The sequence below is a fragment of the Diabrotica undecimpunctata genome, chromosome 2, assembly GCF_040954645.1.
Source record: "Diabrotica undecimpunctata isolate CICGRU chromosome 2, icDiaUnde3, whole genome shotgun sequence".
NCBI classification, from domain to species: domain Eukaryota; kingdom Metazoa; phylum Arthropoda; class Insecta; order Coleoptera; family Chrysomelidae; genus Diabrotica; species Diabrotica undecimpunctata.
The window spans coordinates 84,800,948-84,820,007 of record NC_092804.1 but is presented as its reverse complement, the minus strand read 5'-3'; the positions used below and the strand labels follow the sequence as shown (position 1 = coordinate 84,820,007).

The 19,060-nt window shown below is 30.4% G+C and overlaps 1 protein-coding gene across 1 annotated transcript in view; it reads right to left on the bottom strand.

The window, feature by feature from the left end:
• lost (methenyltetrahydrofolate synthase domain-containing protein lost) overlaps positions 1-19,060 on the bottom strand; it is a 204,902-nt gene that overhangs the window by 103,706 nt on the left and 82,136 nt on the right. The window contains exon 4 of the mRNA XM_072523177.1: positions 1,915-2,105. Coding sequence (XP_072379278.1) covers positions 1,915-2,105 — 191 coding nt within the window. The remainder of the gene's footprint in view (positions 1-1,914; positions 2,106-19,060) is intronic.

Genomic DNA, 19,060 nt, shown 5'->3' with positions numbered 1-19,060 from the left:
GTAACCTCCTACTGCCCCGCATCAACCACCAGTTTTTTTACATAGCAAGTGTGGTCGAGTGGCACATCCTTTGAAAGCTATTTTTTTTTCTACACGATACTTTATTTTATTTACGGAATAACTTTTAAGATACTTTTGGATTTTTACGGAATAACTTATAAGATAATTTTGTATTTAACTAATTTATTGGTTAAACATCAGTAATAACAAAAAACATAAAATTTCATCAAATTAACCAATAAAATGTTCGAAATGAACCAATTCATTGTCACAACTCTGCAAGATCTGCAGGCAAAGTGGCGTAAATTTTTGATTTTAGGTGTACCCACAAAAAAAATTTAAAGACGAGAGATCCAGTCTGGCCGGCCACTCGATTAGACCCGTTCTGCCAATCCAACGTCCTGAAAAATGTTTATTTAAAAATTGTCTTACGCGTATATCATAATGTGGGGTGCCTCATCCTGTTGGAAAGTTAGTTCATCCTCTAAAAGATTATTAGCAGATTCCAATGTGTCAGTGATCAGCGGATCAATAAGGTCTTCTATCAAATTTAAATAGGTTGTTCCGTTGAGAATTCCTTCAAGAAATAATGGTCCAATAACGTGACTCTCTAAAATGCCATCCCATACATTTAATTTCTGAGGTGTTTATGTATGTGTCTCCATGAATAAACGAGGATTACTGTTACTCCAATAACGACAATTACGTCAATTAGTTATTACTGACATTAAACCAATAAATTAGTAAAATCCAAAATATCATCAAAGTTATTACGTAAATTAAAAAAAAATATAGTGTTGTGTAGAGAAATAAATTACCTTTTAAATGATGTGCCACTCGACCACTCTAGCTATTTAAAAAATTGGGGGTTGATGTGGGGCAGTAGCGGGTTACATTTGAGGGCATGAATTTTGCATGATAAGTCGTCCACCTCCCAATATAAATTGACGATTTCTTAAATTTTGAAGAAATTCTTGGTTTCTGATACTATATATATATATATATATATATATATATATATATATATATATATATATATATATATATATATAATGAACCAGAAGTATTTGCTGACAACGTAAGGAATATATATATATATATATATATATATATATATATATATATATATATATATATATATATACAAACAAGACAGTTTATTAGGGCTGCAGTCAGAAGGTTTGGCCGGTATGTTACAGAAACACTCTTTTGACTGTTGGTCTAGCTTTCGGAATTGTTTTATTCCTTTTTCAAGACATAGTCGTTGAGATTATTTATATAAAGCTATGACACTCAACATTAATAACACACATATAACATATAAAATAATGAACAAAATACATTTTAAAATTTAAAAGATGTCACAAACAAAATTTTTACTATCATAACTAAATTTTAAAATGCATTTTGTTCATTATTTTATATGTTCTATTTTATATGTGTGTTATTAATGTTGAGTGTCATAGCTTTATATAAATAATCTCAACGACTATGTCTTGAAGAAGGAATAAAACAATTCCGAAAGATAGCCCAAAAGTCAAAAGAGTGTTTCTGTAACATACCGACCAAACCTTCTGACTGCAGCCCTAATAAACTGTCTTGTTTGTATGTATATAATATATATACATACTATATATATACTACATATATATATATATATATATATATATATATATATATATATATATATATATATATATGTATATATACATATATATATATATATATATATATATATATAGCTAAAGATAGCCCAAAAGTCAAAAGAGTGTTTCTGTAACATACCGGCCAAACCTTCTGACTGCAGCCCTAATAAACTGTGTTGTTTGTATATATATATATATATATATATATATATATATATATATATATATATATATATACACGTGTTTAATTAGCAATAGAACATTTTACCCTTCACATTTTGTTTTTAAAGTCTGCAAAATTTTTCTGCTTCTAATCTGGGCACCGGTCAATTCGTTCCAAAATATTCCAGTTGGTCTGGACAATTTATTCTCCACGGTTATAACGCGGGTTGGCGTTATTATGAAATCAACAGGAATATCGTATGCTTTAAATAATTCTTGGGGAAGAGTCTCAAATACCTAAAACATATATTAAATAATATATAATATATATTATTGTTTTTATTATTACATAATGTATACTACATGTTACACCATTGAGAGTTAAAATTAAAATGATACAAATGATAGGTATAGCCCGTTTGCTCAGCTTGGGAAATTTTGACACACTCATTGTCGGAAACACAATAGAACAATATTTACTATGTTTTCTGTATTTTTAAAATTAAATAAAGTAATTTTATTATTTATTTATATTTTAAACAAATTATATGTTATAATAATTCAATAAATTATTATGTTTGCTCCTAACGCCACATGCTAACGTATCAATAAAGACCCGTCAAAGTTAGATAAAATATTAAATTAATTATCATTTACTTATATAGCATGTATTTATACACTGATATGATAATAAATTTAATTATTATATAAACTAAATAAGATGTTATAAACTAATAAAATTTGAGTACAGTTTGAAATGAATTTACCATCAACTAACGTTAAAAAAATAATACAACGCCAGTATAAACAGTAGTGACGTTTTCGTCACGACACAAACCAAAAATTAATACCGCACCAGTATAAAAAAACTTCTTCTCCGTTTTTTCTTAACGCTGTTTTCACATTTGCATTTCTTCATTTGGATGTTCATCGTCAGTCAGTCTTTCGGATCTTGTAATCAGGTTTTAATGACAGCGTGTAACTGTGTAGGATGGTGATGTGAATCTGCGTGTAGATATCTGTCGGAATGTGTTATTTTTCGGTATACTGTGTATTCTATGTGTCCCTCCTTCTTTATTATTAACACATCTAAAAATGGTACTTGTTCGTTTTCTTCCAGTTCCATATTAAACTAAATTTAATGGTGGATATTATTAGTGTGTTCTAAAAATACGCTAAACCGCGAAAAATGCTGAAAAATGCGAATAGCTCCGAAAAACTCGAAAATTGCAAAAAATACTTAAAAAAGCGAAAAACGTCGAAAAACACTAAAACACGAAAAAGACTGAAATCGTGAAAAAATCCGAATATATAAAAAAACACTATACAAAATTTCAGCAGAATCGATGTAGTCTTTGCAAAATAATTTTGCAATCTAAATTGTTGAAAAAAAGTTATTAATTTTCAAACTTATGCAGAGCCAACACAAAAAGTTTTAAATACTGAAGACCTTTTTTTGCATATAAAAGGGCATTCAAGCTTTCAAATAAAAGTTAAAAGATGCAAATCAGCTAAATAGAAGAGCCCAGGGATTTTTTTAATTAGCTGTACAATTTTTATGCTAATAAAAAAATACAATAACTTTTTCAATTTTCAATTAATATTTTTTTTTCTAAACATATGTCAAAAATTCAGCAAAAGACGCGTATTTTAAGAGAAAAAACATTGAGATTGGTTCCGATTCAATTAGTTCCGAAGTTATGATCTAAAATGACTTACAAGTAATCGATCCGAAATTGATTAAATTAATTTTTTATTGAAGTTTATTTATAAAATTGATATTTAAAAGGGAATAAATTTAGATTAACTGATAAAAAATAGTACAGTTAACATTAATATTCTAACCTTAATGAACGAAAAAAAGAGGTAAAATGAATTAATTTTGCAAGTTAGTATTCTTTTATACGTGAAAATATGGAAAATAAATAATAAAAAATATAAAAAAAAATAATTTATATGTATAACCCTGGTAACACTATTAAATCCAGGAGTCTAATACGAATCTCTAAAATCAGGATATATAAAACAGTAACCCAGTGCTAATGTGTGGATGTGTGACGAAAACGCTAACAAAAGCAAGTAAAACTCTGATATTAATTAGATCAGGATTGATAGAAAAGCACCCACAAGTATTTTCCGACTCAAACAAGGTCCGAATACTAACCAATACCGAACGAGAACTAATGCCAAGGTCAAACAGGTATATAAAGATAGCAACGTCGTACAAGAAACTAAATTTCAACGCCAAAGTTTCGCTGGGTATATTCAAAGGCTCTCTAATAACTGCATTGCCAAATTATACTGGGAGAATGCACTGAGGGGAAAAAAGTCCTTAGGACGTCCACGAATGCAGCGGGGACGTAACATATAGCCAGAAGTATAATGAGACTAATTACCGACCCAACTATTATGAACGACAGTATGAGATGGAAGTAAGTTGTGCAAACGACCAAGACTCCGGGTTATAGAGGTACGAAAAGAAGAAGTAAAGAACGGTTAATTCTTGTTAAGCAAATTAAGCAATGTCTTAATTTGCATATTTATCAACACATGTCAGTTCAACTACCTGCTATCCCACCTGCCATCAATATATACTTATCTGAATTTATTCTGAATAGGAATGAGGACACAAACACAAGAAATGGTAAAATACCCGTGCATCATAAAAATGTGTTTATTTTAAAAATAAAAAAATATCAATATAAAAAATAAAAAAAATAAATAAAATTAGAAAAAAAAACGAATAAATAAAAAGAGATGTGGAACTCCGGTACTGACCGACGCGGGGAAGCATGGCTTTCGAACGTAGGCGCAAATTTTCGGGCCAATGCTTTTTAAATGCATTCATTTTTTTCGAAACCTGAGAAAACTAATAAACATTTTTAAGGTATATATATTAAAAAAATTGCAACATTTTATTAAATTTGTTATTAAAAATCAGTATGCAAAAGGGCTGACTTTTTAGCTTATAAACCTTTGACATTTTTCATGTTATATGCTTGTAAGTAGGCTTAATGAAAACCTGGTAAAAAAACACAATTTTCAAAAAACAACAATACCATCTATGGCCAATAGGAACCAAGATAACATTTTTTTTAATCATATTTCCATTGTTTACTGAAGCTATTTTCTTGTGGCATTTTAAAGCAATTAGTAATTTAATGAGAATAAGCCACAATTGAAGTTTAAAATGAGTTTATTGACGTTTCGATAACGTTTCATCAATTAAGTATATTTTAATGAATTTAATTGAAAACTACACCCTAACTCATTACCATTGTCACATTATTTGATGCACCATTAAAAGTTACTGATATTACTTCTACACCACATTGATTTGCCAAATTTAAGCATTGTAATATTAAATTTTGTTTTTGTTTGCCAGTTAATGAATTAATTAAGAAATACCCTACAGGAAGTTTACAGGAACTATTATTATAGACTAACATAAATACTATTGCTTCCTTGGCAATTGAATGACAATCCGTTTGTAAGGCAACTTCATAATCTACATATCCATACTATCGTTTTCCATCCCATTGAACATACTGACGAATAGCCATCTCATCAACTGTTGATTTTACAACTACACCATATAAATTACAGAGCAATTTATATGGTGTATTCGTGGCCAAAAACGTGGAAAAATCAGCATCTCCATTTACACTTTGATACCATCTTGATATTGTTTAGGGATGAGGTAATGCAGAATTAAAAGTAGTTCTTACATGCTTTATTTACTTTATCACCCTGTATAATGATTATGTAAGAAGTTTGATAAAATTTAGTGTCTAAATTTTTTTAATGCATTTTTAAGTTATATTACATTGTATTAATTAGGGTAATAGAAAACATACTTAGAATCAAAAATTAACAGACTACGAAATCTTGAGCATATATTTAAAAAAATAAACAAATCAATACAATGATGTTAAAATAAGTAACTCGGTAAGTTTTACAATTAAACAATCTGGAATAATACCACCGTGGTGGTACATAGAGCGGCATTTGAATATAAATACTGTTGAAAATATTCATTCTTTTACAATACATCAACTCATTTTGACACTAAAATCACAAAAAGAACAGAAACTATCTTGATATTCACAATTGAATTGCTTGCGTTAACCTTCAACGGCACGAAACAAACTATGAGCTTCGAACATTATCGGCGGTTCTCGTCACGATACGAAGCTAATGTCGATTCCAATTGGTGGAATAGCTTAGGTAGGTATAAAGAAGAATTTGCCACGCTGCGCAATGAATGATGTTCCATCTCGGGTTTCTTTAATCTAAGGTGCTGGTATACAGACGCCTCCAAAACCGATGAAGGTGTTGGAGAATATGGAGGGAAACCAAGGCTAAGCCTTAGTGAACGCCTAGGTAGTTACTCCACTATCCTCAAAGCAAAAATTTATAGAGATGTGCTGCAGAATTGAATCGAACCGAGTTGACGAAGTTAGTTTGGAACGAAAAATGAACCTACTTATCAGAGGAGGGGCAAAAAAACATTTATAGGTCCGAAAACTTTCGTTGGCATAGCAAGAAGCACATCCAAAAGAAGAATATGGGACTGGGTGGAATAGATGAAAGGTAAGCACTGATACGAACAAATGGGTTTCAAACATTCGATTGCTTTTATACATGAACCGTCGAAGAAGAGATCCAAAGATCTACTAGGTATGAATAGGAATGATATGCGAATTATCGTAGGTCTCCTAACAGGACACTGTAGCCTCATGGGGCACCTGAAAACCGAACTAACACGCAGTATATGATTTGACTAATCTAGGCGGACAAAACTCTGGCACTCTATCAAGCGCTTCTAAACTACATTTTATGACAATAGCGTATGTAGTTGTGATAAATAAAAGACATGACCATTGAATCATTTTTATTAATAAAATTTTATATCTCTATCATGCCTAGATAATTTTTTTAGTGGAAGTTTTCGCAACAAAGATAAATATGGATCAGACGATATTAATAAATATTTAACTAAGTTATAATTAGACTTCGGCAAATATGCAAATAAAAATGTAGAAAATATGCGCATAAATATGCACGTGTTTACCCGAAAATATGCAAATATTTTACAAAATATGCATACAAATAAATAAAAAAATCGTAAAATAGTAACAATTTTATTTAAAAAAAAAGTGTACATAACTAAATATTTCCTACTATTCATTAAGATTTACATTTATTTTAATTAACTACATCATTTTTAAGTATGAATAAACTTATTTAGAATTATGGTAACAATAAATGACCAAGTGGTGTTTAAAATTTTCTAACAAAAACTTGTGGCTTCTGTCTGAGTACATATATTTATATATGGAAAAACTTCGTTCAACATCAACTGATGTAACGGGAGCATTTTTCAACCTATCCAAAACATTTGGTTATAAATTAATTGTTTCCGAAATATTTCCAGCTAGAACACTGACTACTTCAGAAAGAATATGGTCCCCTTTATTTTTTTCCATAGTAGCTTCAAATTTTTTTAAAATATCTTTTCCAATATTACCTCTAACGTTCCGACAACATGACGCAAATTCTTTTATTAATGCTGTACTTTCGAACAATGACAGTTTTGGTGATTCTAACTGAGTAATTGTTTTTTGAACAAAACTAAAATTTGATTTTATAAATGAAAGTTCTTGTTGAAGCAAGTTACTCTGAAAAGTTTGTTTAGAATCCAAAAGAGATTGGGAACTTTCATCTGTTAACGTATCAATTATGTTCTTTATTTTAACAAAATGATCTGCATAAAAATTAGCTGCTTCTAACCATGTTCCCCATCGCGTTAAAATAGGTTGTGGTCGAAGAGGAATGTTAGGTAGCATTTCTTTATAAAGTTGAATTCTTATAGGAGATTTAAGAAATACTTTTTTGACACTGGATATCATGGTATTTACAAGAGGAAACTTTTTCGTATTTCCTCTACAACTCTGTTTAATCCATGCGCTACACAAGTAACATGTATTAAATCTGGGAAAAATATTTTTAAATTTTGTCCTGCTTTCACCATATAAGGAGCAGCATCCGATAAAATAAGCAGTAATTTATTAGAAGGAATAGTTGTCGGAAGAAAAAAAGTTGCTAATGTTTCTTGTATAAAACGCGAAATTGTTAAAGCATTTGTTTTCTCAAGTTGCTGGCATGAAATAAGATGAGATTTTGGTAAGGTATCTTCTTTAAGAACACCAATCAATAAATGAGCAATATACTTTCCTGAGGAATCAGTGGTTTCGTCTACAGATATGTAAAAATAATTATCTGCAATTTCTTCCTTAATATTAATTAACACCGACGAGTATAGCCCGTTCACATTATTTCTTCTTAGAGACCGATCACTTGGAACATTAAGTTTGCAATATTTTTTTAGAAACGAACTAAAATTTACATTTGCTAATTTTGAAAGCGGTATGTTTGCAGACACTAATGCGCGACACAAGTCTTCATTAAAAGTTTCTTGCTCATCTAATTTTTTTGAAGTAGATTGGAAACATTTAGCCATTGAAGTTTGATGTTTTCCTCATATTTTTCCTTTTTTTGCAATGTGTGAAGCAGTTCTCACATGTTGGTCTATCTGAAATTTCTTCTCACATGCTATCTATAAATAAAAATAAAAACCTTTATTTTAACCCAACCTTTAAAATATAAAAATATACAAGGTGTTTTTGGTTAATCAAATAACTGGTTTGGAAAAAAAAAACACTCGCTAAGTGTTTTAAATGCAGTATTAATCCACAAATTAGTTTTTGTTACTAACCATTAGTACATCATATAACTTATTTTAAAATTCAACAAAAGTTTTTTTTTTGTTAATTCAATTACAATAAAAATAATTGTGTTTTAGAATAGCTGACTTCATAAAAAAAAGTAAAGGTGAAAAATTTTTCTAAATACACACCATTGTATTGTACCATGGACAATTTTTTCTCACTAAAGGAAGCTATTTTTCATTTAAAAACAACCTACGAGTACTAAATTTCAAGTAAATACGTTTATTGGTTTTAAAGTTATTGTTGTTATTAACTAAAAGAATTTAATTTTTTTTTTAATTTTAACACCCTGTATCTCGAAAAGTAAATAAGTTTGACCCCTCATTAACTATATCGTTTTGTTCAATTTTTCGAGAAGTATCTACAGTCAAACGTTGTAAGTGTCATTTGGAAACACCCTGTATGTATGAAATATTAGATATTTAATAGAAAATATTAGATACTTACAATTTTGCCACAGACTGAACAGTAGATTTTTCCCATATCCATAGACAGCTCTTTATAAGGTTTAATCCAAGTTGAAGCACTGGTTGTTTTAGGCATTATAAAATCACAATCTTCCTTTTTGTTACGCACAACGAGTGTTTACGCTTTGAATATCAAAACAAAAATGATTTACAAATCTGAGCATCAAATTAGAAATGTTTAGGTACCTAATTCTATAAACTGGGAGATTTTGGAAAATCCCTAAATTAGGAACAAAACTATTAGCCGTTTACCTGCTGTTAAGATACAATAAATTGTAGATAGATTTGGGGATTAGATCATAAAATGCAAATGAGCGAACCCTTAGCGATTATCCAATAACTGAATGCCTCAGTGACCGAGACTTTCTAAGAATGTTGAGGGCTACTTAAATTGATCTTTGAAATTGTAAATGTTTTGTACCTGTAGAGATTACGTACTTAGATCATTTCTTGATTAAAATGACTACAAAATTTTATACAAGAATTGAAATAAATTGGTATGTTTAAAAATTTTCAAATACAGTATAAAAATCTGAACTTTTATGCACTTTATGCAAACTTTTATACAAATATGCCAAAATATGAAATATTTGCATAAAATATGCACAATATGCAAAATATGCAACATGCATATTTGTCGAAGTCTAGTTATAATTAATTCGGCGTCTTGAAATTTTCATTGTATGCCCAGTCTGACTTTTCTAATTTCTTTATTTTTTAGCCTAGGAAGCTTCTTCGGACATTTGGCATACTGGTATTAGTGAATTTTTTATTATATCTGCTCCATGTACCAATATTTTGTGAACAATCACTGGCATGTTAGACTATGGGTACAAACTTAAATACAGTTCCCTAGTCTTTATACAGTAGTTCTGCAATGTAACAAAGTCGACCTCATAACCAGACGCAACAGCTGCAAGAGTTGTCCCAAAATTGTGAATGAGCTCTTCATTAAGGTTAGTGATACGTACTGTGGTAGTATACTTATAAAAAAATGCTCTTGCGGTATTTCCATCGTTACTGGTACCAAATTCTGGTTTTACTTTGTCGATAATGAGACCAACTTTCTTAATTTTTTTTGATTTCATCTTTCCTCTTTTTAAACATTTCTTTTTGTCTCCTCTTACTTGCCCCTCACAAAAATCTTGACGGTAACTAATATTTAAAAGGCATTCCATCGTACGAATGTAGGCATGTAAGGTAGATATTCCAATCTGGTACATATTATCGTCTGGCTCTTTCGTTGTTAATGTTGTATTCATTTCTTTAGATGTTGCCGTACAGATAAAACATCGTTGAGTTGATTTATTGTCACTTAACACATTGCACACTTTACCATCAATCATTGTCAGAATCATTTGATGCGTGACCGAGATGGTAACGCCTCGTACTTCTATAAGAGTTGTATATTAAAGAATAATTTTGCATGTTAGTATCTAACCTTTCCCTAGGATATTCTTGCATATTCTCAGTGCAGTATCATTCACCCAGTCTTACTTCAGCCGAGATATCAGTTACTGTAATATTTTTAACTGGAGGATAACACTGCTCTTTTACCTTTGCTACGTAATGATAACATGTACACACGTTAACATTAATTCGTCTACCTGAAAAGGATTCAGGTAGTTTCGGCCAATGTTTCTAAAAGATCCGCAATACGCATGATACAAGGATACAAGATATGATATTGCCACGAACTAAACTCGTACATCTCGCGCATGACATCACCTTGTGCTAAGTTTTCAAAATGTATCCATGCTTGCGGATGAAACGAACTGTTGCAATTCTAATATAATTTAGTAGATGTTTTATTTACTAAGTGAATTTAAACTAGTATATTGTAGAAAATAACACTTTTTCCAAGAGAGTGAAGTTTGATGGAGCGAGCCATGGCCGAATGCCACGTTAGGTAAACTGACGTTTTAGTTTGAGGTATCAGTTATTGATAGGGTAGGATAAGTAAAACTCTTTGTTCTTTTATATAGCTTTAGAAATTTATTCGCTTCTTCAGGATATGCTAAAATATGGTTATTATTATTTTCTCTTTCTACCTTTATATATATATATATATATATATATATATATATATATATATATATAAAGGTAAAAGATATCAGCATAGCTCGCAACAAAGAAAAAAATACAATAAAATATGTGTATAAGATGGAAGGCAACCGTATATACGTATTTCTGACTATTGGTTCTGTTTTATTGTTTTATTTTTAATGGTCTTCAGTACGGTGCAGTTAAGGTAGAAAAGGAGCATATTAACTTGGGAAAGGATCACTACAGGAGCAATGCGACCAACTTGTGGCAAAAATGTTAGAAGACTCTGAGGTTTCCAGAGCAACAACCAACACTATATATACTGTATATATATATATATATATATATATATATATATATATATATATATATATATATATATATATATACATCCCACTATCGTTTTAAGCTCTTTTCACGTTGCAGTAATTTAGCATCACCAAGAAATGCTATCCTTTTCTATTTATACGTCGTGTATGTTCGTTTAGTGCACCTTTGTAGGCTTGACACCGTTGTCGGTTTTTCAATAATCCGATTTTTTTATAAATTCAATTTTTTACATCAAACCATCATTTTAACATTGGGAGGTAAAATTACTGTATTTGGTATCATTTTAAAGCCAATAGATGTTGCCAGTGTTAATACTTAAATAATATTTTTTTAATAAATATTTTAAAAATATCGATCGGTTTGGGTCAAGTTCAAATGGGGACATTAAAACTACCTGCCGACCGGCTGGGGTCAACCAACTAGTTTTTTTATAATATCAACGTTCAGTTGTTATATTTATTCAATTTAGATATTTTTTCCCAGAGAGTTGTGTAGAGGAATATTTTACATATTTCAATTTCCAAGCTGTTTAATCGAAGCTATCAGTGAATAGTTTAAGATAAATATTAGATTTTTATGGGATAAGGTCAAAAATATTGGTTGTGATTGGGATGAGAATCACATTTTTAATTATTTAATGTTTAACATTTTGATTTCAATTCAGGAAATCGTTCTCAAAAAACGTTTTTTGTACAAAATGTGTATACACATTTTTACATAATTTGTACAATAAACAAGGTTAAATATTGGAAATCGTATCGTTAAATATTAGTTAATTAAAAATGTAATTTTCATCTCAATATCGACTAATACTTGTGGCATAATCACATAAAAAAATAATATTTGACTTTGACCATGCCATAAGAAAGTAGTTAACGGAACCTCGCTAAATAGTTTTAAAAAATCTTACAGAAATTTAAATTCTAAATAATATGAGGGGTAGCCGACAAAAAATTCATAAAGACGTACAGTTGATTTTGCTTTGTTTTCTTAAACAATCTTAAAAGGCAAAAAAAAATTTTGCTTATAAAACGTTTTGTATACATTCTAAAGAAAAATAATTTAAATAAAAGTTGTAGACAATAAAAAGTTTTCTATGTAGAGAAATACCAAATTTAAATACATAAATAATTGAGATAATTCCAAAAAACCATAAACTCTAAGATATATGTTTGTAGTAATTTATAAATGTTAATAACTTTGTTTTTTGACTAACGACAGATAATATAGCTACTTGAAATCATGGCAATTGATGAGTTATTAAAGTGTGCTAAATATCAAGCAGATCAAAAAATATTTTACAATTTATTCAATTTGTTTATCACAGAAAGCGATTATTTAAACAACTGTACTTGTATGACTTTAAACTCGTATGACTCTATAAGTATTTTGTAACTTGCAATCGATTCTTTGCGCTTTCAGTTTTAGGGTATATTAAAAAAACTTTTAACATATTATTAATTTTTTTTATTAAAAACCAGTTTGAATAGGGGACTTTTTAGTTTTTAGACCACTTAACGTTTTTTTAGTTTCTTTGACAAGTGAGGATTCGGTTATTTCTTTATATGGGCTATGAACAATTGTCTAGTCAAGTCAACTCTATTAGAGAAGTTACCTATACTTTTCCAGTAGTCATGCAGACGGTTCATTTTAATTGTCCCCATATGGAACATAAGCTCGAGAAAAGTCTTAAATTCTGTTTGTGTTGTCTCTTTCCAAAACGCAATCATCGATTTTTCTGAACGACTTTGTGCAAGTATTTTGTCAGTCACTTCCACCATTCATTTAATCTACATCGTCCTCGCCCGATGCTTCTAACAATGATTGTAATTCAGCAGTGGTCAATCTACGTTTATGTTCACATCTACCTTTTTTAGATGTCGAAGGCATATTATTTACATCCATTTCTTTATAAATACTATAACTCACTTTTACGGAGGTAATTAACAATAAAAACGTTCTACTGGAAACTATCAACTTACGACTTCCAATACTATAAGGCCACTTGAGGCACAATACGTTTTTACTCAATAATAGTTCCTGTATAAGTAAAATTGTTTTTTAATGTGCTTCATTGGAGCACACTAGGTATATTTCAGTTTTGCCATCACATTCTTCAGAGTATGTTTTAACTTTTTTAACTTTTCTATCGGCCTTTCTACTAGTCATGCTTCTTCTTAAAACTTTGTAACATCTTGTACACTTTCTTCGCTTTGTATTATCTACATCGCTTTGCCTTAGATGGTATTTTTGGGTGTAACTGGTCATGAGGGTTACAACATTTCTTTATTTGTAAATGCCTTCGCGAACTCCAGTCTGAACTCAAGGATAGACTGTCGCTTTTTTTGCGTTTTCTATTATTTAGCAACTAAGCATTGACTACTGCGGTATTAAATATTAATTCCATTGCCACTTTCCGGTACCACTTCAGAATTTTGCGTATTGGGCTTTGGTAAGAAGCCACTTGATCACTAAAATCAACACTCTTTTTCACAAGTTATAATCGAGAATAATTTGTGGTTTTAGTACTTGTGTATAATTTTTCTTTTTATTTGATTAAACCAAGATACAACTATTATGTTTAAATGTTGCAAGGATTAAAATTGGTCTTTTGTCGACCCATTTTATCACTCGTAAAATCAATAATGTGGTTAAATTTCATCGAGAGAAACTGGTTGCAACTTTTTTAATCGAGATTTTAGTTTTACATGTTTTTAGAGTAAAACATCTGCACATGAATAATTCATTTCTTGAACAATGATTTCAATTCATCGACCAATATTCTAAAATAAGGTGTTATTACGTCGTCCGGAATATTATAAACTGGTTCTCTTTCATAAAGCATTGGAAATATGGTTTACACTCTATATTTAGAAAAGTCTTTTACTGCAACTCTTGTTCGACCTAAACTAAATTAATACACAAAACAAATTAATCTATTTTTTTTATAGAAATGCAGATTCCTGTCGGCTTTTTATCAGTGCGGCGTGAGTCACTGGTGTCTCGTATATCCGGACCTCTTATCGAATTACAAACATAATTCTTAATTAGCAGTGCGATACAAGATATATTTATGTCGTATAATCTGAAAGCCGTAATAAGACCATAAGACCGTATGTTATAAATAAATATATTCCTAAAAGAATTATCTTGAAACATGAAATAAATACACTAAAAAAGTGCAATATTAAGTGTTATTTAAAAAATGGTATGTCATTCACGACGGGCGTACAGTTAAAAACAAAAGTTTTCAGTGTTCTATTGCTTGATTATTATTATCTGGTATTCTGAAAATGTTGACATTTTTTCCTGGTCTGATCTTCCTCAACTAACGTCATCTTTCTTAATTTGTGGGTTGTGTTGTTCAGGTCTCTTTAAGTGTTTTTGTTGGTATCCATACTGAATGATCTTCTTTAGACAATGTACTAATGTAGTGTTCAAATGTGGCATTGCGTGCGTCATGTAGCGCTGATCTTAATTGTCTGATTAGTCGATTATATTTGTGTTCGTCATTAAGATTTCGGCTTCTTCGTCATCTAACTCTTGCTCTTCATTTTTCGACTATTAGTTGTATAATACCAGCAGGAATTATTCAACTGGGGAAAAAATTAAACGGATAACAATATTCACTCCATTTACAGAAAAGGGGGTGACCCGCAAAATTTTTAAGAACTTCTTTAATAGCCTCCAGTCAACAATTTCCTAATCATGTTTAAAAAACGTACGGAATGCACTGTATATACTAAACCAAACCGTCAACATACTTGTTGTTGCAGTTATGTATTACGATCAACTTAAAGGTTATGACTACCCTTGTATAGGTACACAGGCATGCACCCGTGCGGGAGAAAAAAGATTTATCATAACGTTACATTATGTCACATTTTAACGTTGAATATTTTATTGTCTCCTTTGGATTATAAAACGAATGATCGACTTTTTCTCGCACAGATCCCGCCTATGTAACTTTACAAAGCGAGTCGTTTGCTGGGTATTAAAGAAACGTCTATGGCCATCATATAATTTTACGCTATTTCACGTTCTACGACGCATTCCACGTTTGACACACTGTCTTGTTTAGTTTTCTGTCATTTTATTTTTTAAATCCTATCTCATTCTCGTCACAGCGTCAAGGAGCAGTAAATGTGTGCAGTGAACAGGAGGAATATGTTTAACAGTGAACGTTGGAGATTTTTCGAGTCTTTCATATTTTCTTCTTTGAGTGCCTCTCCCATCGGAGATTGGATATCATTAGGGCGATTCTAATTTTATTTACTGCTGTTTTGAATAATTCACTCATCACTAACTCATCAGGTGGCCAAAGTGTTTAAGTTTTCTCTTTTTTATATTCAGTATAACTTCTGGATCGTTATGTATTCTACGTATTACCCCTTCATTTGTAATTTTATCCACTCAACTTATTTTTAGTATACGGCAGTAGCACCACATCTCAAAGCTTTCAAGATTTGTAACATTCTTCTGTTTAAGAGTCCATGCCTCAACACCGCAAAGCTAAGTACTGAATACATACTAAGTAGTTAACTAAAAGTGGACGTATGCAAAGAGATGTATGACGTAATCGTATGGTATTCGCTAAATCCTGTCACGTAATATGCCACATACCTCTGTGCGTAAATTCGTTTTATTGCTGCCAGTTTAAGGTGTTATTAGATGCAGCCATGTTGAATTTCTCTCCACTATCGTATTATCTTCGTTAAATCCTATCATTTTAGGCTCCATATATCCTGATTAGACCTATAGGACCCGAGATACGCAACTAAGGCTCTTTTGACATAACATATATAGGAGCAAAGATATATACCTAAGGTCCTTTTGACGTGTTGATGTATTTGATTTCTACGTCGTAGTATTCTATTGGTTAAATGTTACCATTTGAGGTACTGTACGTCACGATTAGACTAATAGGATCGAAGATACATAACTAAGGCCCTTTTGCCAGGCTACTCTATTTAATTTTTGTATCTCATTGTATTCTATTAGTTTAATTCTATCATTTGAGGTACGAAACGTCACGATTGGACTAATAGGACCGCAGATACATAACTAAGGCCCTTTTGATAAGCTGATGTATTTTAGTTTTCTATCTTATTGTATTCGATTGGTTAAATCCTATCATTTGAGGTACTGTGCGTCACGATTGGGCTAATAAAAACGAAGATACGTAACTAAGGCCCTTTTAATATTTTACTGTATTTGATTTCTATCTCATTGTATTCTATCAGTTAAATTCTATCATTTGAGGTATCGTACGTCACGATTGGACTAATAGAACTGAAGATACATAACTAAGGCCATTTTGATATGCTGCTTTATTTAATTTTTATACCTCATTGTATTTTATTTGTTAAATCCTTTCATTTGAGGTACTGTACGTCATGATTGGACTAATAGAACTAAAGATACACAACTAAGGCCCTTTTGACATTGTTCTGTATTTGATTTTTGTATCCCATTGTATTCTCTATGTTAAATCCTATCATTAGAGGTACTATACGTCACGATTGGACTAATAGGACCGAAGATACGTGACTACGGCCCTTTTGACATGTTGCTGTATTTAATTTTTTTACTTCATTGTTTTCAATTCGTTAAATCCTGTCATTTGAGATACTGTACGTCACGATTGGACTTATAGAAACGAAGATATATAATTATATTTTTTTTTGGACATGCTGCTATATTTGATTTTTCTGTCTTATTGTATTTTATTGGTTAAATCCTATCATTTGAGGTGCTGTACGTCGCGACTGGACCAATTGGAGCGAAGATACAATAGGTAATTGCAATATATCATAACCCGTTACTTTTAACCAACCATGATGCCAGAATGATTTGTGGATAAAAAGAATATATATATATATATATATATATACATATATATATATACATATATATATATATATATATATATATATATTCTTAAATTTACTATTTCATTGTGGGTAATATTATATTCAACAGCGATGCCAAATTTCTGATGCTAAAATGATTGATAATGAAAGTGGGATATACATTTTCATGTATATAATGGCAGCGAGTAAACGGTAAAACCCTGAACTAAATATATATAATATTTTCACTGTACCATCATTTTAGACTCAAACATTTTCTGGAATAAACTTGTATAACTCAGTAAGGGATAAAAAGAGAAAGCGGATATTTTAAAATATCAACACGGTATCAACACTCTAATCAATGAGATGGTTAAAATTCTTGTAACAAGTACAGGAAAAAAGTTATTAAGGTCTTGTAAAGTAGCGTCGATATACAGATGCTACTTTGTAAGACGATGCTAAATTGATGGTAAAAGCATAATGTATCGATGCGAAAATGATAGTATGATATATATATATATATATATATATATATATATATATATATATATATATATATATATATATATATATATATTGTTGTGATCTGCTCTATGATGTCTTATTATTGATTAAGACTAATTTAATTAATCCAATTATTTAATTAATTAGTTCACTAATTTATGCAGAGTCATACAATTCAATTACTATTAAAATTCTCAGGGTGCCTTTTTAATTTTACTTTAATCAGTTTACTTTATATATCTCTTCTAGTGGGTTTAGTATCTCCTAGTTGCTCATAATCGGGATAAAACAGGAAACGGAACTAACATTAAAACAACATAAATATGCACACACATTATTATTTATTTCAATAAGCAATACGGTGAATGTTAATAAATAACTTTTTGTGGGCAATTATCTTTCCCAACAAACTCCTATACTCTAAATTTAATTTTAATTAACAAACTATCTATTGATCTGCTTTATAATAATATCTACTAAAAAATTTACCATATAAAAAATATAATTTATTCACAAAAAAATAACTCTTTAAAACTTGGAATCTTAGTTCGTATGCTTATATTTGATTTTATCTTTAGAATGTCTTAAAGTTTTCTTTCATTCAAATTATTTGACTGACCTTTAATTTTTTTACACCAATGATGTCTCCTCTCGATCAAACCACAGTTCCTTCCTTGATTGATTATGTCCGGCTACCATCAAATCTTTCCCGTTCTCAGCATCGCTCCAAAACCGCATACCAGCAAACTACTCCTCCGAAAACACAAGCCCAAGCCTCTTTTGACCGGTACTCTTTATTCACAAATTCTCCTTTCTTTCTCAATTAGATCTCGTGGACTATACAGACTCAAAAAGAGGTATTAATCTTCTCGTTTTGATCTGCTCTCAGCTTCCACCTTTTTCACTAACAAACGAAAAACACTCCTACTCCGATTGACTACACGAAAAAACACCTTCTCTTCTGGTCTGCCGGTAACATAATAATCTTTTCAATCTCCCCAGACAACCTTCTCAAACTCTCTCATCCCCCATCATTCCTTTTTAACCAATCATAAGCATTCATCTTTCCCACTAATTTTCGATTCAGAAAATTTCCAACATAATATTTAAAACAAATAAACTAATTTCACTCAAATTACTTTTCAGAAACCATTAACAATTTTGCCTTTTTCAACCGAAATAAGCTTCCAAATTCTTGTTATCTCATATCTAAATCTAATTCTTATTTACTTTCGAAAAATGTCCACCGCAAAATACAA